Source organism: Corapipo altera, unplaced genomic scaffold, assembly GCF_003945725.1.
Source record: "Corapipo altera isolate COAL_440 unplaced genomic scaffold, ASM394572v1 48b, whole genome shotgun sequence".
Classification (NCBI taxonomy): Eukaryota; Metazoa; Chordata; class Aves; order Passeriformes; family Pipridae; genus Corapipo; species Corapipo altera.
Window position 1 is genome coordinate 3,556,043 of NW_020884884.1, and position 22,767 is coordinate 3,578,809.

At 37.0% G+C, this 22,767-nt stretch overlaps 1 protein-coding gene across 8 annotated transcripts in view; it reads left to right on the forward strand.

Annotated features, from left to right (window-relative positions):
- USH2A (usherin) overlaps positions 1 to 22,767 on the forward strand; it is a 379,301-nt gene that overhangs the window by 271,323 nt on the left and 85,211 nt on the right. For all 8 annotated transcript variants that reach the window (XM_027641249.1, XM_027641251.1, XM_027641252.1 and 5 more), the window contains 5 exons: positions 319 to 521; positions 2,309 to 2,421; positions 8,746 to 8,944; positions 17,617 to 17,785; positions 20,712 to 20,933. In XM_027641249.1, the coding sequence (XP_027497050.1) occupies positions 319 to 521; positions 2,309 to 2,421; positions 8,746 to 8,944; positions 17,617 to 17,785; positions 20,712 to 20,933 (906 nt within the window). The remainder of the gene's footprint in view (positions 1 to 318; positions 522 to 2,308; positions 2,422 to 8,745; positions 8,945 to 17,616; positions 17,786 to 20,711; positions 20,934 to 22,767) is intronic.

Below are 22,767 nucleotides of genomic sequence, written 5' to 3' on the forward strand. Positions count from 1 at the left end.
GTGGAGACATAAAAATAATATTTGCATGTTGGCAGTGCAGATGGGTGAATAATTTATCATCATATCTCACTGGCCACATACTACTGATGATTGACACTGTGCTGCTGGTATAAAGCATTTTACCATCAGCTCTCATGATTTCTAACTGAGAGTATAATAAGCCAATTTACAGAAAACTACAGACTGTGATAACTTCATCAGAGGAAAGCAGATAAGCAGTGAACCCTTTGCTAAACCTAAATACTAATCTGCATTTGGTTAAACAAGTGCTTTTGCAGAGACAGCTGGAGTTTATTCAGTTTCTTCCTTTATTTCTAGAGCCTGAGGGCATGTTCCCTCCAGAGGTTGTCATCATCAACAGTACAGCTGTACGTGTCATCTGGACATCGCCTTCAAACCCGAATGGTGTTGTCACAGGGTACTCTGTCTATGTAAATAATAAGCACTACAAGACTGGAATGAACGAGCCGGGATCCTTTCTTTTAGCAGATTTGTCTCCATTCACGGTGTATGATATACAGGTTAGAATATATTTTCTGGGTTGTGTAATACACTTTCATTTTACTTAAAGTATTTGGATTTCCAAGCAGAATATCGTTTCATGAATTTCTTTACATACATGGACATATGTTTGCACTGATCTTTGTGTGCATATACATACAAGGTATAAATTTATTTTCAGCATATTTTGGTCTGCGTAGACTTTTCATAACACAAATTTCCATTATCTCTTTTTCAAATCATCAAAACTCCATTTACTTTCCCCTAAGTGCTCTGAGCTTAAACATTAGCAAAGCCCCAAAATATACTAGAAAGATTCTACTCCTACTCTTTAAAAGAAAATTGCAATTGTTTTAGAAACATCAGGCATGCATGATATATCTGTACAGTGAAATAATGATGTTGCATTTGACATCCTTGTATCATTTTTTTTCTTTACCCTTCTGAGGAGGAATCAGAACTGATCTCTGAAATCATCGTAGTACTTTTTATGCTGCTAATTTGACATGGCTTTTCCCTTTCTTTGTTTTTGCCTCTCTAGGCATATATCTACTGAAAAGCAAAATGCTGTGTGCAGAAACATAATAAAAACCAAGAAATAATATCTTTCTATCCTGAAGTTCTATTAATATGTTCAAGAAATGCAGTTTGACTCTTAATTGTAACTATTCCTGTCTATGTCATTAAGGTTTGGTTCGCATTATTATATATGAGACGAACTTAGTAGTACCATGTATACTTCGTTCTGAAAATTTGCATCCAGTTACTACATGCCATAAATAAACATCACAAGCAGGCATACCGTAACAGATTTCCATGTTCCAACCCCTCTGAAGCAGCAAACCTCCACCCATGAATACACATATGACTTTCTGAATGCCACTTGGAAACACATTTGTCTTTTCTCAATAACAATGCAAATTCAGTGTACTGCCTCACTTATAGACCCTCTATATTAATTTACCATGGCCACCTTCTGTTACTGGAGATGTTAATTATTCTTCTCTTCTGTTTTGCTAGTATTTATACTGGACTTATATTTGCATCAGTGCAATAGGTAAAACCAAAATAAGATGCCTTTTTTTTTTTTTTTGCTATGATTCTTTTTTTTCTTTTTCTGAAAACAATATTATCTGGGATTCATGTGCATCTCACTGGTAATCTTACCGTTTTATCTTTCATTTTCATGCTTTTTTTATTTTGAGTGACTTCCCTGTTGACAATACAGAAACGGTGCTACAATCCTTCACTACCTATTTCACCTTGCCTTTGCTTAGTTTAATCCCAAGAACTGGAGTAATAAGTTTGTATTTTTGTGGGATTTTTTCCTAACAAATTTTATGATTCCTATTTACATTTTTCAGTTTTCATTTACAGAATAGGCATGAAGGAATAGAAAATATTAAGGAAAAATTATTTTTATGTCAGGATATATGGTAGGAGTAGAAAACTTACAGAAGACCCCAAATCAAAGTACAGTTTTTTCAGTGTTGTGTAACAGGGTCTACATATATATGCAGAAAAACAAATTCACTGCAACTCTGTTGATGATAATTTAATAGAAAGCAACAATTAGTGCCAGAGGGCTACATATACCCTTCTTTTGAAAATGGTATGGGAAAATGTGATACAGTGCAGTATATCTCTGGTAGATATACTTATCTCAAAGCTGCAGTATTTTCTTGGCTTTATGGAATCTATTAAATAAAAAAGAATTATATCTTGGGTGAAGAGAAAGTCTAAACAAGTAGCGGAGCTGAAAAGTTTCTGCAGCTGAGTATATAAAACTCATGTTCTTCTTCATCAGATTGAAGCCTGCACGGTGTATGCCTGTGTGAGAAGCAATGGGACCCAGATTACAACTGTGGAAGATGAGCCAAAGCAGCTGTCAGCACCCATTATTCACGTAATTGGCCCAAGGTACTATGATATAGATGGCTTTTATATATCAAGGAGATTTGTAGCTGGAATGGGGATCAAAATGTAAAGTTGTCTTTTCAAAATTGAAAAAGGTGCATAAAAGAGTTCAGTATACACTTAAAAAGCATTTTTACTGGTTGTTATTTTTGGTCTTGAAGTTTTTTTGCCAAAAGATCAATTGAAGAAGTCACACCCTTGGTTGGTTGTACATACTCGTTTGGGTATCGCTGTGCTGTGATAATAAATAGTTAAGAGAAGAAGCGTAGCAGAATGAAAATTATCACATTTTGCTGTCAGTTAAGAAGAGGAAGATTAATGCTCAGGGAGCAATGTGATGCTGATAATGGAAACTTAGAATAATTCTGGGTAAAAATAAGTCACCTATCACAGCAGTAAGAATTAGTAAGCTATCGTAAAAGGCATGCATATCTATGTCTCCTTGAACCACTGTTTGCAATCTGCCTGTCCACTACATCCACAGGCATGGGCAAACTTCTTAATTGTAAAAGGGAGCATCAAATTTGCAGTCCTTAGAAGCAGCCACATGATAACTTATACGGTGATTCTTTGGGAGTTAATATCTTCCAAAGACAAAGTAAAACTAAACTTGGTAACAATTTTTCAGAGTTGCACCAACAATAAAGTAGTTAACCTCCTGTGTTTATGTTATTGTTCCTGTGATTTTCCACTTCTAAAAATAACAAAAATCTAGCATCTGAGCCTGCAGAAATGGCCAGCAGAATGGACTTACTTCTTCAGTCTCTTAAGGACTTTGGTTTGCTGTTCATAATTTCTACATTTTGCTTGAATTCAGAATTTATCTCTGTATAAGGGTGAAATTAAGCTTGCTATTTTTCTGTCACACGTACAGATATAGTCAAAGCTTGTTTGATGATAAGAACTCAGTTCAGGATCTCATCTTTTGCCCTTGGCTTTCACTTATGTATGCCTTTGTCTGTATTGTCTGTACTGCAAACACTTATGCATGTTTCTGCTATTATATATAGACTAAATATGTCATAACACATGAATGCAAAAGGATCAAAAATGCCTTCCTACTTTATAATCTGCTCAGCCAGAAACACACTCTGTTTCTACACTGCCTTTTCCTACATGTCATATTATCATCAGCTGTTCTTATATCCCAAAAGAATACTAACTACTGATCGATTGCCCGGACATGTCTGGCCGTGGCCTACATGTGCCCCGGGTAGTTCATTTATTTGCCACGGTGGATTTGCTAGAGTGGAATTTAATCAATAGCTAATTCATTAATTCTGGTCCTCGAGTATGTAGGGATTGTGCAGTATAAAAATGACTGGCTGGATTCAGCTTTGATTGAAATATGACAAACACTACAGCTGACAGCTTCGGCAGGTGCTGGACTGAATATGAATTTTGCTTATTTATCCTCCATAAAAGAAAAAGCTTGCTCAAAAAAAACCCACTTTGTGTGGACAAGAGGACATTTTAATATATATCTGTCATCAGAGAGAGAAAAAAGGCATTTCTAGAGTATAGGCTCATGGGATACCTGAGATGTAATACAGCCTGTGCAGTTTATTGTCTTTAATTGGAATCATGGCGTTTTTCCCTCTTCTGAATCAGTTTAGGGGGCTGTATTATTGATGAGAATGCTGTAGGATAATGTCTTTGTAGCATTCACAAATAATTGTTTTAAAATTCGCCTCAAGGTGCTACATGACAGAAATTATAATTTCACTCACCAACTTAGAAGTCTTTCTGATAGCAACTCCATCCACACAGTTCTAATGAAGGTTGTACCGCCAGAGCCATTATAAATACCTTACTTTTCTACCCCTTGCAGTTAATAACTCAGCTTCAGGCTGAAACTTGGCACAAAAGGTCGCAGTCCTGAAATAATTATTTTATAATGCCAAACTTCAAATAGAAAACAGTATGGGACCCAATCCTGAACTTCTAAGTCAGGTTCTGATTTGTTATGTTTCTTGCCTGCATTTAGGGTTTTTGTGGGGGGCAGGTGGAATGGTCTCACTGACCATGTTTAGGTGGAAACGATTGCTATTGAAATCAAGTTTTTGGTTTTGTTTTTATTTTTATTTTTTTTTAATTAGGACCTCAGGATCTGACTCCATAGAGAAGTATTGTATTTTGTTGCATAGTTTAGAAAGTTCTCTGAGTACTGCATGCATATGGACGCTGACTGAAAGTTTGCGTAGTGGATTAAATTCTCATGGTGTGTTGGAAAGTAATTAATTCCCCATAAGGCCATGGGGGAAAAGCTAGGTGGATTCTTTGGTTTGATTTTCAGTATCATGGGACTTCAGAAGTTTTCTGTGTCAGTTGCTGTTTGTGGGTGAATGAGCTGGAGGAATTATTTCAAATCAACATGTTAGTGAGAAGGATTTTAGAAAAAACAGATAAACTGTAGCAACAAATTATTGGGATGTTTGGGTATTTGCTCATGAGTTCTAAAGGAGATCAAATATGAAAGTGTCAAACTGCTGTGCTGTGTTAAATATCCTTTAAATTGGTCTTGGTACTGGAAGAATGGAAGATAAGGCAATGTAGTGTAGATTTCTCCAAGGGGATATGGGGAACTAAAGACCAGTAAATCTGATTTTCCCATACTGGGGAAATGGGAGGAAAATAAAAAAAAGACAGGCTATGTGATTAAATGTGAAACGCTAGGGAAGGTTGTTGTGGAGTCACATCCTATCAACATATGACAAGCAAAACACAAAGATTTCTTACATATACTTAGTTTTATAACACTTTCCCTACAGTGTTCAAGACAGTGTTCCCATGGAGGACACCTGATCGCTCTACCTGCTTTAGTAATGGGAAAAACAAAGCGCTGAAAGATTTCTCTAAGAAGTTTGTAGCAACAACAGAAGCATGATGCCATTTATCAGGCTGTCTGTACTGTCTCATACTGCCTCTCTAATTATGTCAGCCCTGCAGTCCACAATACAGCAGGTAGTTAACTCCTGTGCAATAATGCTGGAGCAGTTGCTCAGTATGTGTGATCTCCTGATGAGGGAAGTATTTTATCCACTAGTCATTAATAATAGCAGTGTTCCCTATCTTAAGACTGTCAGGTGAATCATGTGATTTTTTTTTTGTTCCAGCTCCTAAAAGTAAAGCCATTGAATCGTAGATTTTTAAACTTAACCGTTGTATGTGATGAGACTAACAGAACATTCATTATCAGGATTCAGAAGTGAGGTCTTGATATATTTTTAATCTTCATGGTTAAACCTTTATTACTGTGTTGAGGAGTTCTTTTATGGGCACTTGAAGCTGGTGATACATGAAGCAGGCAAAACCCAGAATTTTCCTTCCAAAGTCTGTTTTGCCAAAATGCATTTGATGTGATATAAAAAAACTCCAAAATACTGTTATTTTTCATGGATTTTTAAAAAAAATAATATTTCTACCTAGAAATGTCAAAAATAATTGACTTCACATGCTTGTGCCAAATGATTTCAGTTTGCCGTCTTTCACCAAAAGCAAATACACCCCTGTGGATCAGTTGGAAATTGTTCTTTATCTCATGAAACTGCTGCAGTGCTTCATGGACCCTGTAGTCTGAAGCAGGTTGTTTCTGTGAACCTGGTTAGACTGCCTTGTCTGCTTCAGTATTTTCACCACATTGCCAGCAGTCATAGAAGGGACTCATCCAGCATTGGAACTATCATAAATGGCAGACACTTAAAGTGTTCTCTGGGCCGACAAGGGTTATACTCCGCATGGGAGGTGCTGTACATTCGTCTAAGCCTATTTGTGAGTCTGCTTCTGTAGGTCAGACTGTGGACACTTCTCAGCATAGTCACAATTCTGGTTTATCTCACAGGGAGTGGTTGGGAGATGGACAGAAGGAGAGGGTGGGCAGGCTCTGTCCCCACGTTTCTGCAGCTTCTGTATCAAATGCACCATACATGATACAACTGGCTGCACACTAAAGTGCCTGTCGTGTCCCATTAAATCTGCACCTGCTCATGAAGGTCTTTCAGTTCAGCCTGGGGTATTTCTTCAGATGGGAGGAGTCAAAAAGCTGCTGCAGTTCTATGAAAATTCTGCTGTTCTTTTTTAAAACAAGCTATGCACTGTTCTTCCTGCGTTACCAAAATTTACCATGGGTGGCAAACATCAGAAGGTGTAGACATACCTGAAACATCCATAAAATTGTGAAGGAGTCTGCTATTGGAAGGTCATACATTCATTGACACTGATCAGTGAACTCCCATGCCACACAATTTTCTTGTGCAACTGCAGTTTTACACAATATCAGGCTATCTCCACCCCAAATGTGTATCTATCAATTGAATAATAATAAAGTGATTGCTTGTTAAAGGAAAGAAGTACATGCTGAGCTCAGCAGAAAAGGCAAAATGTTCAAATCATTGCATTAATTATGAGACCTAATTTGAAATTACATTAGAGAAAAATACGACTTGAAAAACTGCAGAAACCTGGCACAATACTTTGAAAATATACCCTTGAGGATCTGAATGAAACTTGCAGAAAGCAAATAATTCAAAAATACGGCTGGGTATGCTTTCTTTGCTCCTGTGATCTATCCTGTGCAAAGACCAGTAGAGAGTTTCAATGGCATTTATAAAGGTTCAAGTATTACCCTCCCTTTCCTTTTTTTCTTAATCTTCATTTTTTTCCCTGAAGTTTGAACAATATATTATCCTGCTTTTACATTTTTAAGTTAGGTCTTCTAACGTTATTTAAATGTGGGTGAGTGCATTTGTGTGAGTATGTGTTCATGTATATGTGGTAGAATATCATGGCTAGGCTTTGCAAAGAGAATACAAAACAGTGATGGATGAAATATGGAATTAAATCCATGGTTCAGATGAGGACCATGGAATGATAATGGTGACTCTACAAGTCACCTATGAATTTATTCCCTCATAGGTGACATCAATTCCTGTTCTGCAAAGGCTTATTGCTGTGTGTATTCCTCTGTTTATACCTCAAGGAAGTGAAATAATAGTTCATTTATTTTTATTCTGTTAAGATGTCAAAGTTTATCTCAGCAGCTGCTGTTTCACTGAAGCATTTTCACTTTAAATTAATGCTAATTTCTGATGTCACTGGCATTCTGACAGTGGCTGTGTAATTGGGACATGGAGATTAAAAAGAGGTACTTGGAACCTAAGTATTTACTATGCAGTATTGTCAGTCCTCCTGTTGATCTACATGTAGCATTGGGATTGCCTTCTTTCCACCCAAAGAGAGTCACAGTGAAAGAAATTTGTGTCTTATGCAACACTCCATGGTGATCATACAAAAAATGAAGTGTTCATATGAAATATCAATGTAAAATTTATGTTGTTTTTTTCAAATGTCCCTTTTCATCTTTTTAAATGTTATTCATTTTACTACTAAGTGAGATTTTGGAGCAAATATCTACACATTTTTAGTAGTGACAGGCATGCTACAGTTTAACATGATTTAATGATATCCCTTAACATATTTTCTTTCTTAAACTGATGATGGTATGATATCAAACCTGAAATCGATAACAGGATTTTGTTTTACAGACAGTCTTTTTGGGCTGCTGCAGTCCTCCTTTTGCACTCAGTCAGAAGTCTCGAGTCTTAGTTGTGATAAACACTTCCATTTTTTACTTCTAATTTTATGTCAATGAAAATATTTAAATGCAGAAGGGAAGTAGTGCTTACTGATGCTGCAATGAGTTATTTTTTAATTCTATGCTAAAGAATACATCTCAAAGAAACATACATTTTATTTGGAAGCAGGGAAAAGACAAGATGAATACAAACCTACTCTCAATGGTAACTGAGCACAATGTGAGTAAGCTGCAGCGGCAGCACAGAAGGAAAGGGGGCTCTTTTGCCCTCCACACTGTCCACGCTTTAGCAGGCTTCTGTCTGAGAATGGAACAGTCACACCAGCCCCGTTCATGTACACCTTTGCTATTGCACCAGGAAAGGCATACTGCATCCTTTCTCCAACCACTGAAATGAAATTAGTAAAATATTAGAAAGTTTGTTGCGCATAAGTTTCTAGAAATAGGAATGAGATTTCTTTTAAATAGTGACTTTTAAGGATTCTAATTGCATGTGTGATTTCTTGTCATGGAGTATTAGCACATACTGACACTTTTTAAAAACTTTTACAACTACGGTTATTAAAGCATCTGTGAAATTTATTATCCAGAATAACATTTTGACACTTTAAAGTGTTTCACTCCATGTGAACTAGTGTAAGGTAGAACTACTATATGCTAATCATTTAATGTAAGTAGCTCTAGAGGCATAACTACTTCCAAAAATTTAACAGATGTTGATTTTCTTATTGTAGGTCTCTTCAAATCAACTGGGCATCACCAGGACAGCCAAATGGCATTATCCTGGGGTATGAACTTTTACGTAAAGCATGGCAGAAGTGTACCCCATCAAAGACTCCAAGGAGCAGCAAAAGTAATATAATGTGTGTCTCATTAGAATGTAAAAAGCATGAAAATATCTGTGGAGAAGTGTGTTATCATCCAGAGTCGAAGGTAAATGTATATTCTTAAGTTACCTATGTAATGAAAAATAATACTTTTAGGAATAGGTGTGTAAACTAAACCTCTTTAGTTATCAGAGGAAAGGAAGTGGAGGATTCTGCTTCTTTTGATGTTTTGAAATCAAGGCTCTGATACATATCTTGAAAACTTTTTAAAGTCAAATATGGATGTTTGAGCTCAGGACAGGGATAGCTGTGTGTGTATCAGCTCATGACAAGTGATTCTGTTGTGTTAAGTCTTTGTTGACCTTCTTTCTCCTTTCAGAAGAAATGGTGTGTTCATTAGCACTTGGGTTTGGTGCAGTTTTGAAGTGAATCCCCAGACTGTTTTAATTTATTACCTGGTTAATGGTAGAAGTCATTTTAATACATGAACTAAATTTCTCGCACGGAAAGCTAACCCAGAACTTGAGTGTCAAAAACCTTCAAATATGTTCCAGCTCTGGATGGGCACTTTAGGTTCCCAACCAGTATATGGACCACCTGACTTCACAAGCATGCATCTGAAGTTTCTTCCCTTCAGAAAGCTGTGCTCCATGTGTATAGTGCAGGTGTTCATCCCAAGAATTCAGGCTATGAGTGATCCAAAGTAAATCTCACAAGCCACGTATAATGGAAGTTGGAGGAATGTCCCTATCAACCTCTTGAGTCCTCTGACACAATCCCATGATGACAAATTGCATTGTGGATATATAGAGATCTCTGTATTTTTGCATCCTGTTTGGTACAATTGTCACTGAACTGGGAGGAGCTGTTGACTCCTGTGAAGGCAGAGGCCCTGCAAAGAGATCTCAACAAATTAGAGTGGTGGGCAATCATCAACTGTATGAAGTTTGACAGAGGCAAGTGCTGAATTATGCATGTGGGATGGGGCAACCCTGGATGTATGTACAGACTCAGGAATGCGATGCTGGAAAGCAGGGCTGTGGACAGGGACCTGGGGATCCTGGTTGATGGCAAGTTGAATGTGAGTCAGCAGTGACCTGGCAGCCTAAAGGTGTGATCTATTTTCTGGTGACCAGTGATAGGATCCAAGAGAATGGCATGAAACTGTCAGGGGAGGTTTAGGTTGGATGTTTGGAAAAGGTTCTTCATCCTGAGGGTGGTTGGGCACTGGAACAGCCTCCCCAGAGAAATGGTCACATCACCAAGCTTGACAGAGTTCAAGGAGCATTTGGACAACACTCTCAGGCACATGGTGTGATTTTCAGGATTGTCCCATGCAGGGCCAGGGTTTGGACTCGATGAACTTTGTGGGTCCCTTCCAGCTCAGGATATTCTCTGTTTCTACGATTCAATCAGTTTTGCTCAGCTGCACACCACAGATCATACACTGAAAACTACTAGAGGAGATGATGCTTTATCAGCTCAAGTATTCATTCAGATATCTCTGTAGCACATGATGGTAGTTCATATGGCTCCTTTGGCATAAAGTGATTGCATCAAACCACTTAAAGGCCACAGGAAATTTCCAGGTTTATGCAAAATTTGAAAAACACTAACAAAACTATAAAGCTTCTCTCTGTGTGAGGAATCATTCTTCAAATCCTGCATGGCAAATAGTGACTATTAACATGAATTGCTGGGCATTTTTTTTCCACTTAAATTTTTCCTTGGCTAAATGTTTAATGACAAGATTCTCTAGTAGAGAAAATCTATTTTGATTCAGCTACAAGTGCGTAGCTGTAATATGACAATGATGAGCAACTCTGAATGGGATCTATTGTGATTTGTCAGATGCATTTTTAAATTATGGCTATTTTCAGGTTAATCTTCATATGAGTTCCTGTTTAGGAGTAGGATCAATAGCATAGCAGGAGTCTGTAATGGTTTTTATTGACAAATGAGGTAGAAAACTCTTAGTTTGAAAGTAAGATTTAATGTCATGAAATAGTGTCTCTATTTGTCAAAGACATCATCACATGCTCTGTGACTAAAGCAAACAATATGTATTCACAAGATTCCCTGTCAGACAAGACAGTAATTAAGGGAGTGAGTTATTTGAGGGATTCAAATCAAAATATAAATTATTCCAGCCAACACAGCTTTAGCTTTTGAATTCCCTTGGAAGCAATACTATACTAAACCTAAGTATTTCTGAAATCTTGCAATGAATTATGGGCAGCCCCTTTTTCTAAAAGGTAAAATTATTTATTTCAGGTTTTTGACATGGCAGACTTTTAACAGATCTTGGCATGTATATGAATTAAATTTGTATTATATTAATTTTAGAAGTTTTCTGCTCTGCTTTTATTTTTTCAGCCTTCATACATGTATGGTAACTTTGAACTTGAAGATTGTTCATTTATTTTTATAGCTTCCTGACTTTCTAATTTTTTCTAATTAATTTTGCATTACTTTGCTCTAATGGTCTCTCTGTATTTTCAGAGACTGTGGTTACAAGTGGGTGCAAGTTGTTAAGTAATGGATATATAATAAATGACTGGAAAGTCCATGGGAAATGGAAGCACTCATGCATAAAATGACATGGGGGTAATTTTTGTGGGTGAACTGATTAAAATCCCTCTCCCAACGCTTTGTCTGGTTTGCTATGTGTATCCACACTAGCCATCCAAAATATCTTTAAGACACATCTACAGAGCTCTTGGTACATCCATGTTCCTTTTAAACTGGAGTCCATGGCAAGGATGGCATAAGACATAATGTGTCAATCCTCTCTCACACTTTTATATAATTCAGTGTCAGTCTTTGCCAGTGATAATGCTGAAGTCTATATGCTAATATTTGTGTTCCTTGGATTTGACAGTCTGCTAGACAGAAGTGAAGAAAAGCAACACTGACCAGTGTACACTTGTTCTGAAGAAAGCCTCATATCACAGTGCCAGGGGCACTTCAGAGAACCATATAATGGTTTGGGTTGGAAGGGACCTCAAAGACTGTCTAGTTCCAACGCGCCAGCCATGGGCAGGGACACCTTCCACTAGATCAGCTGCTCAAAGTCCCATCCAGCCTGGCCTATTTACCATAAATTAATTGTACAGCCAAATGCAAAGAGATGCCACTGAGAATTAAATGCTGAGCATTTTAAGTAATGTTCAGATCCTGAATAATAAACAAGTTTTTTTGTTCATTTGATGATGGAATCATCAGCAAAAGCTAGCAATTGTATACATATAGCTCCGATAGACAAATAGGTTTTGGAGTTCTCACTTTTGCTCAGGTCAACTATTGCACCTTGAATACAAGACAAAAAATGGATCAAATTTTCTTGAGTTCATGAGTATAAAGTGAGAGGAAAACTAGGCTTTTTGTACAAAAATTATTTGGAGATATGTCTTTGGTTATTTACTAATCTTTCCTTATGAATTTATGGATTACATTTAGCATCATCAGCTTGCTATTGTAAGGCACTGCAGAAAAAGAGGGATTAGTTATAATTCAGCTACATAAGAGATTGCCAAAATATAATCCATTCCATCTAGAGAAAAGAAAGTGTTTCAGTAAAAGAAATAGAAGGTTGTATTTTCAGTGTGCAGCAGTGGGATGCAGAGACTCTTTAGCTAACACTGGCTGAGTTGGGTCCAGCTGAGTAACGCAGCTGTATCAGAAAGGCAGTGTGAAACAGCCCAGGTGCAAGGCTGCTCTGGTGTGGGTGTGTGTGTGCTGTGTTTGGGATCCAGGTTAGTATGTCTGCTTAGCACTGTGCTGTGCAAATAAACCAACTTGCTCAGAGCTGTCTTGGGAATCTCTAAAAGAGCAAATGACCTTTTTGCTACAAGGGACATGTGTACATACACATTCATGGCCTGATATTAAGCCCAATGAAGACCAAACATTCCTGTCATCCTAAGTAATCTTTGCATCAGATCACGACTTCTTCTTTCAAGTTGTTATACAGTTTTCTGCTTCAATGTTAGGAATCTCTGTTATTTTAACTAAAGCTCACACATTTCTCTGCCTGGTATCCTTACCCTCATGTTTAATCAAACTTGGGTGCATTTATTTCTTGAGCATGGAAAGAATTTAGAAAGATTTTTGTGTGCAGAAAAGCTGAGAATACACACTGATGTTGAATTTTGTCAGCTGCCCGGAGGGTTCCTATGTCCTGTGGATCTTGTACAGTAACAATCCTGTGTTGCTTGGGTATTCCCAAGATTCCCAAAATTGTCAGTCTATACAGTCTTTTTCTGACTGTTTTCAGTAAGATGTGATCCATAACTCTACCTGTATTTGAAGTATCAAAAGAGACATCAGCTTGCAGAGCACATATCGTGAGCTCTTCAGAGGTACTTCAATTAACAAGGGAGTGTGCCCGAGCTTCACCCATTGGGGAACATAATCTCAGTATCAATGGGGAAGGCATTCCTGTATTATCCATGTAGCTACCAAACTGTTCTTCTGTTGTTACTGGCATCCTGAGGTGAACTCTGAAAATAATGAGACAGGTACAGTAAAAATGTAACTAATAGTGGCATAAAGGCTAACAATTTCTGTACACTTTGCAACATGAGTATGAACATCAGTGGTTAAAAGGGTCCTGACTGAAGGTGTTAATACAGCTTCAGCACTTTTATTTTCAGTTGCAACAAGCTGCAACAAATCTGCAGTTAGTGATTTAATCAAATATAACTGACATTACTAGGAAGTAAAGGTTTACCCCTTTACTCATTGTAATTAACTTACCATTTGTTCACGAAGCCTAGCCATGATATATTAAAAACACCAGTAGGACTCTTCTTTTTCAGGGCAGGAGGAGCAAAATGGTGGCTTGATAGCTAGCTTCAAAAGCACGATTTTCAGAAGTGAAAAGTAACACATCTTGACAGTGGTGAAGGGTATTCCATCAATATTTATGTAAAATTTACTATTAATGTTAGCAATATTGTTACATTCTTTTCAAGTTCTTTCAGGCTTAGAAGACCTTTAAAAAGTTTACGGTTCTTTTTGTAATACACCTGAAAGACATGAAATGAAACTCATTTTAGGAAGATAATATATAGTGATTTGTAACAGAATAACAATAATTTCTGCTCATGGATTTTAGTTCTAAGGCTGCATCAATTACCAAAAGAGAAAAATACTCTGAGAAAAGAAATGGGTGAATAAGCATACTTAACTAAAAAGGGTGTCTATATAGATTCAGAGATAATTTAGGTAAAAAAGAATGAGCCTTGCTAATTTAAAATATTCCCTCTCACATGAGAACATGATGGGTCAATCATTACTCTGGTGTTTTCTCCACAGGCAGAAATTTTTAATGAACTCCGGTAGCTAATAGGAATTCCTGAGAGTGTTTTGTGAATTGCTATTTCACAAAGTGGCTCTGGCAGCAAGTGTTTGACAAGAAGGATAAACATGGCTGCCTAGCACATCTGTTTATTTGAGTAAATCAGTCTTAGCTCAACTGGCATGTGTCCATAAGGCCAGATAATATCCTTCAGCAAAGTCTTCAGCAAGCAGAGGGATCAGGGATGACACAATTGTAATTAAAAGAGAGTTGCATAGATAAAGTCAGAGTATTTTTTTTTTAAATCGTTAAAATATTGTGTAATCCTGCCTACCAGATTTGATATCTAGTTACTCTGTGTTAGTGTCATGGCTGACTGGGCCTTGCTCAGGTATTACAATAAGCCTTTGCTTGTGCTCAACCCTTCCTAGTCCCTGTGCTCCTGGATCACAGTCCTTCTGTGGGCTTGGGTGGGACAATAACTACAGGACTGATTGGAGAGTAACCTGGTCTACTGATATTTTTCCCATGACATCTAAGGATGAACATCTTGTCTCATCTCCATAGATAGTAAAGATCTTTTAATAACCAAGCATATGTTGAACTTCCAACCTTCTGATCTGCCTAAAATGTAGGTGGCACTGTATCTGTTCGCTACGAGGCTTCTACTTTCATGTACGTAATGGCACCATCCAGTTGGGACGGTCACCTTTAGATCTAAGATGAGATAATAATAACCTTTTGCCACTATAACTTTCAATCCATCTGCTTTTCTTCTTTTTCTATGACATAGTGTTAGCATTACTTGAATGCATTTTATTTTATGGATTGATAATGCAGAATCCTTGGGCTGAATATCAATGCAAATAGAAACTCTCTCTAGAGGACTGCCAAAAAAGTGTTATTTAACAATTTACAGCTGACTACAGAGAATTTTATGGAACTACATAATAATAGCATCAACCATATCAACCAGTAATGCCAGTTGAGAGTGTGGAAGTGTTTTAGGACTGGACACCTCTTTGGAAACTATCTCTAGGTTATTGAGGAATATTGAGGATCTTAAATAATTTTTAACAAGGAAAAAGTAGTTGCTGAAACTACTGTAACACACCTCAGTGTTCAGCTGGAGATTTTTTGGGGAAAATGAGGAAGAAAAGGAGAGACACCAGTAATAATGCAATCTTGTAAATAATGTTCCAAACTGAATGCTGTAGAGTTAGTACTAAAATGGCCCTCCCAGATTTGGTGTGAAATATGCAGAGCAGGTGTTTCTGCTGAAGATTCACAAGAGAACGGGCATTTCTTAAAACTGGAAGCATCACATGGAAAGTAAAATGGCTGCTTAAGCATCTGAGCCTGAATGATGCCTAAGATGTGTAACTTTCTTTACCTGAAAGATGGAAAGACTATGTTCAGGTGAAATTTAAGTGATGTGCATAACTGAAAAGAATGTAACAGTACAGGGGTGATAAAGGAAATCCATGAAAAGAAGAGGAGATATTGGACTAGATAGATCACAGAAAGAGACACAATACCGGGGGGCACACAAATTGGGGCCAAGAATGCATGAGGAACATGTATTTGACCTCCTTTCATGTAGGCAGGTAAAGAATTTACTGACTCTAGTGTTACAGCTCAGGTTACAGGAAAAAGGACAAGATGGGAATTTTTTACAAGTGTCAAGAATTTTTGCTAAATATGATATCTTCTGAGGAAAGTGGCACAATAGTACTTGATTTTATATTTTTAATAATGCTTTTAAAATGACTTGGAAATGCAGAGAGACTAAGTTAACTCCTAGATTTCTTTGCAGCCAATTGTAAATGAAGACAAACTCAGGCAGGAATGTGTGCCAGTCATTTAAAAATACCCAAAAGCTAGGAAGCAGAGAAGAAGAAGTGTAAAGTAGTTTTATTTGACATCTTAACTAATGATCTGGAAGAAAGAACAGTAGGTTAATTAAATTCATAGATTGGATTATATTACCAGTGACAAAGTGGACAGCAAATAATATAATAGACCTACAGAAACTCAAAATTCCTCAACAGAAATTGACAAAATTCAGCTACATTGGTTGTCTAAAAGAGGTGCTGAGTGGGAAAGTATGCTGGAAAAGCAGAAAATGGTGTTATAGTTCAAAATATGCAATGTTATAAAACCTAAAAATATAATGAGGTAACAGAAACCCCTTCTGCCTTACCTCATGTTAATTTTGTGTTACGTATTGTCTACATATGGTAGCTTCAGAACCTAACCTAACACTCTCAAGGGTGTAAAGGCCATTCAAAAGCGAACAAAACAAAACATCATCTCTCTGAAGTCAAAGAGAATTTTTTTTATGACATAAGGAAAATATTTTTTGTTTGTATGTATTTTTGTTAACATTGTAATTGTAATACAGAGCAGATGTCCTGAGCCTAGTAATGCACATTTTAAAAAGTTTTTTGTCAGCTAACAGTTACAGTACCTAGGTAAATGAACTCAGAGGAACACTTTCTTTGCTGCTAGGATAACATGATTTAGGACATGGTTGAAGTCAGTTGTGGAAGTGCTCCATGTTAAAACAAAAGAGCAGCTCTGCTCTAACATCTATGCTCTGCTGCCAACTCCATTTCATGTCTAGCTGCAAGAGGCTAATATAAGTTGCACTGACTGTAGGTTCCAAGTTTACCATTTTTACCATCATTCTACTGACTGTACAATGTGATTTGCTGTGTATACAGTGTGCCACTCCATTGACACAGGAGTAAGTGTGAAAATAATTATTTGATTGTTGAATTGTATAATTTTCTCGACAGCACCTGAATGAAGTCCACAGTTAAAAGGTCTTTTCAAAATTAATTTCCATACAAATTTTATTTTGAAAAAAAATTCCTTATATATGTACTATTCTCGTGAGATCACATTGTCTGAAGGACTATCTATGGTCATAAATAAGTGATCATATGCTATAGGAAGAAAATTCCACTTATTTTTATGTAAAAGAAAACCCAAGAGCTCATATTGGGAAATACTGTTTTTTCAGTTGTAAGGGTTTCAGATGACATGTTTCAGCATAAACAAATACGTAAGTAAATAAATAAATAAATAAACAAGAATTGGGAAGAAAAGAAAAGGATAAGGTGATGGTAGATTGTATCCACATATTGCAATCTCCACATTGAGAGACTCAAACAGCCTGCAAGGCATAGGAAGATGATTCATACTAATCGACTATTTTATTAAGGTGCAGTATGGTTGAAAGCCACAGAATAGCAGCATTCTGTCAGATACACAGTAGTTTATTGGAGTCTGAAAATGCTGGAGGGCACAGAATTTTAGCCAAGCTACATTTTATTTGACTGCAGTTATATTAGTATCCATACTAGGAAGTGCTGTACATGTTTTCATATACGTTGTTTTGCCAGACAACACGTTATATTCAGTTTAACAGATATTACCTTACTGATTTTTTTTTTTTAAACTATTTCTAGGTATGTTGTAATGGGATTCTGCATGACAATAAACCTGGCTTCCAATGCTGCGAGGACAAGTACATTCCATTTATTCCTAATTCACCAGGGGTTTGCTGTGGTGGTCAGATACATCCTGTGCAACCAAAACATCAGTGCTGTCGTGGTTATTACACTAGAGTTTTAGTAGGTGAGACAACTCCTTTCCAGTGCTTGAATGAAACAAAACATCAAAGTTGATATATTTGTTAAACCAAGGAGAATAAAAACATAGAAATAAACATGAGATTTATCAAGATTTCTAGATGTCTTCGAGACCTGAGTTCAGTGGGATAAGAAAGAAAATTGCAGTCCCTTCATCTTCTAAACACAGTGTACTCTGTTTGTACAAGAAAAGGTTAATTGATGAAACCTGATGATTGGGTCATTTCCCAGAGAACTAATTTATGCCAAAATATACTTAATTGCAGTAAGTGCTGCATAATGGGAAGGGCAGTTCTGCTTGATAGGAACACCATCAGGCAATTTAGTGGTGCAGTTTAGTTCCCTGCTTGACTTGACCCCACGTGTTTTCCATAGTCAGTTTTTTTGTGGGGCAACTGTTAGTATTTGGTGTTGATATTATGGATTACATCACTTCTACTTGTTTCTACATTGTCTACTCTGCACTAATGTTACAGATCAAAGAAAACATCCCACATGTATTAACTTTGATGGAAATCTATCCTTTTCTTATTCTCAGAGCTGCTTGGGAAGTTTGCCAAAACAGTGCTTCTGTCTTATTGTCCAGACTTTGGTTTTCCCATTTGTTGGTGTGTTGTTGTTGAGAGGGAGAGGGGAGGTAAAGGAGGAGGAGAGATCCCTTTCATGGGGGCAGTGTTCAGAGCATATATCTCTTTGTAGGCAATTGTCAGGTCAGGAGCTAAAATACTTCCATTACTCATGAGTTGGCGCACATTCCCTAGGCTCAGAAACACTTGAAATGTTGCCAACACATTCAGCACATCCCAATTTGTGATCTTTTGAAAAGTAATTCATATATCACAATATTAGAATGCCTTCCATGATGTCATCAGAAAAATGCTATCACATGGAAGAACCAGAGAAGAGTATTTTGCTGACCTCATTAATCTCAGTGTTCTGAAATGGAGAGATTATACTGTGACCTCTGTCCCCATCCAGTGGTCTGTGTTAACTAGCTTAATGTTGTTTACATCAAGAAAGAAAAGCACAGTGGAAGAAAATGTCTTATGTCTGAAAGTAGTTCTTGTTCAGTCAGCAGTCCACAAGCATGAAACAGTGAATGTTTGAACATGATTTTAAACAATTTTTTTCCTAAGTATACTTGCTGCATTATTTTTCTATACTCTAAAGGGCAGCAACATGAACACTGTTGGTCACTTTTTTCTTTTTTATTTTTATAAATATGCTAATATCCTCAAGCTAAATGTTAATGTGGGTCATTCTTTGATAAGGATAACAATTAACTGTTAAGACTGCATAGTAGTTTTCAAAAAGAGAACATTTTCAAGCCTAGCTTGGAATAGATCCCATTTTGAGAGGTTAATGAGCAGGTTACTGATCCTTTGTGTCTTATGTCTAATAGTTCTTTAAAAAAATAGTTTTATTTCCACTAGATGTAAGATACATTCTGTGTTTTAATACTTTCTCTGTGTAACAACTAAATTAGCTTCCGAGGAATGCAGGAAAATATGATGAAGTATCTAGACAGATTATATCTATTATACACTAAAAATTTGTTCTCATTTTTTTTTTTATTGACTTTATTTGATAAAGTTATTTTTACAGGAAACTCTCTAAGAATATGTATTTCCCAGATGTTGTTTGGCCAGCTCAATAGCTCGTGATTTGCTGAAGGCATGAAGATTACAAATTAGGAAGGCAGAATCTGAGTTTCTGAAACAGTAGTGCACAAAGAAGTGCAAACATCCATCTCATAACTAAGATGGGAGGCAGAATAAATAATGCTAATACCACCTGGGCACAAGGGAAGTGGGGAGAAAGAAAAACACTGTTCTCTCTCCTCTATTACAATCACATCACATGTTTATTTCTGACCAAAGCTGCACTGGGTTTAGAGCTCTCTGTAATTCCCAACCTTTCATAAGAAACAAACTTGAGATATTGCTTTAAATGAGAAGACTGAGTTTTAAAAATCAAAACACATTTCCTAGAATGACAATCGGGAATCAAAATACTTTAATCAACTCTACTACCCATCTTCAATAGCGAAACAAAACCACTACTCCTTCCAAATGACTTTTGAGCCACAGAAAACATTGCAACACAGAAAGGTAATGTAAAAATGTGACTTTTAGAACACTGGATTAGATCAAGTGCAGAAACTAGTGTATGAAAATTATTGCAATTTACCATAATTTTTGTATCGTTGATAGCAGTATCTACTCTGTTCATAGCACACAGTTTATTCCAGCCCAGCCCGCCCCACCATTATAGTGTCAGTCTTACTGGAAGTCTTATCCTAAGGTCTTTTCCTGCAAAAACTCATGCTTTTGCTTAAGTAGCAGCCAAGCCCACCAATTGTAACAGTGGTATTTAATTTTTAAAGTGAGTTTAATCCTTGAATTCTTTATGAGATAAAGTCCTGAGTGACACTGAAAAACTCTTTAAAGCATTGTGAATTAGTCCATCAAAACAAGTTTGGGATGATTTTGAAGGAGACAAGGAAATTTTTTGCTGAGAATAAGTAGGCTGACAGTTCTATTAAACATAGCAAGAACGAGCTCTCTTTACTATGTAGCTTCAATTGCAAAAGGTTTCCAACTGTACAATTGTCATATGTACAGATATTATTTTCTTTGCTCTTCTCAGTTTGTCTCTGCCATACTTGCATATTGATATCTTACAGAGTCTTGGGCCTGAATTAATGAATCCATGTTTATTTAATCATTATTACAAATGAATATAATACTTTTATAGCATTCTAAAATACTGAGTGATTCCATGCTTTCACATGGAATGTTTTGTACATGAAGCTGTGTGAATCTAGACTTGTTGGTATCTGATGAAAGTCTCTCAGGAATTTCATGAGCTATAAATGGATAAAATCTTTAATTGTATTCTTAAATTGACAGGAGAAGTATGCTGCCCTAATGAAGAGGAAAACAGAGTTTCAGTTGGAATTGGTGACTCTTGTTGCCAGGGAATGCCTTACTCCACATCAGGCAATCAAATCTGCTGTGGTGGATCCCTTCACGACAGTTTCAATCAGCAGTGCTGTGGTGGAAGAGTCATAAGCATGGACTCAGTCTGTTGTGGTGATGAAAAAGAAGGGAATGCATACAGACCTGTCACAGGTAAGTAATAAGTCTTTAAGGAAAAAAGGTCTTCATCTTGCTAAGTCTCTTGTGACACTAAGCATTCAGAAGTGACAGACTCAGATTTAAAGTGTGTATGCCAATTTATTAAAATGTTGTTGCACTTTAGTCACGTAGTCTGCTATACTGCAAAATGGTGAGCTTTCAGTAACCTTCTTTGCTTTGTCCAAAAGCAGCAGGGGCTGGAGAAAGCACAAAATTCAAAAGGAGAGCATGATCTTTCTTCATGCAAGTCAGGAAATAGGACCAGTCCCCTCTCGTGAGTAGAGCAGAGGCTAGATTGGCCACCCTGTGCCGCCATGCATCCCAGTGCAGGGATTTTCCATTTGATCTGGAAACGGAGGGTTAGTCAGCTGGAAATTGAAGATTGCCATGCTATCTGCTTGGTGGTCTATGTCCCTCACTTGTGTTTAAAATTAGCAAAAATTAATCCCTAGCACTACTCACTGACTCGTCTGGTGTATGCCATTACTACAAGTAGAAAATTACTCCACCACTCAGACATACAACCTGAACCCTACTTCCTCATAAAACACTCTGTGACTAGCTGATGACGGAGATTAGAGGTATTATTGCAAAACCTATTCAGACAGTTTCATGTGTCTTTTCTTTCCACAATTATTAGACAAATTATATACCGTCAGCTTTCTCAACCTGACAAAAAGACTTCAGAAACTACTACAGTCTCAAAGGGGAACCTGATTTCAAAACAGAAATAATGAAGGTTTAGTATCCACTTCTGCTTGGTGTACAAAGATGAGTGAGGGCGCGTGCCAGTGTGAACCTCTAGTTGTACAACTAAGGATCTTAATATATAACTAGCAATCCAGATCTGAAGGCTAAACTCCTCCTTTCCCAAAAAATAAGCTCTGTCTTTATCTTATTTATTGTATTTACTGGATCCTTCAGTTTCTGTGGTATTAGAAGCACCCTAGTTCAGTGCTGACTGTCACGATGAGCTAATCAGAGGAACAGTGCAACACCTTATGCTGTTTCCATACTATTCTTCCCTTCCAGTGGTGACTCATGGAGCATATGTGGTGAACGCTGCTTGCTTGCATGATTTTAGCCCCTTTTCACTGTGATCCTTAATTGTGCTTGATCTACAGCGTCAACACTGAGCTCACAGTACCAGCTCTGAGCAAGGCCCTCTTGCACAGCCGCGCATTATGTGGCTGCCACAAGACAGGACTGGCTCATAAAACATGTCTTTATGTACTTTATTACTTAAACTCTTTTATTTGCCTGCAGGAGCCCTTTAACAAAATCACATTGAATTGACTTTCTCACACCAAATCAAATCTCCCCGGTCCCAGTTCAGTTGTCTTTGTCAATATGTATTTTATAAATGGAGTGAATTAACAGATGCTGTTGGAACAGAACTGCTGGGGTAGCGTTTATGTTTTTACTGCTCTCTCTGGGCAGATGAGTTGTGTAGGAGTGTAATACAGGTATCTTGGGATGAAAGTTATGTTCTTCATTTCATTATATATGTATTCTTAACAGGTTTTTTCCTTAAATATATATATTTTAAAAAACCTTTATATCCCTCATTTTAAACACTTTAAAAAGCGCTCAATCATTTACACTATTTTTCTCAAGAATGGGTCAGTAGGACATATTTTTGGCTATTAAAAAAGAAAACAGTGGCTTTTTATTTCGCTCACAGGTTTTCTGTGAGGACTTTATGCTGTGAGCCAGAAACTGAACACATACAGGTTTGAAAGATGAATTAGTGCCATAGTTGAAAAGAGATCTTATTCTTTTGCATTAAACATGGAATAGATTGTGGTTTCTTATCATATTGTATGCA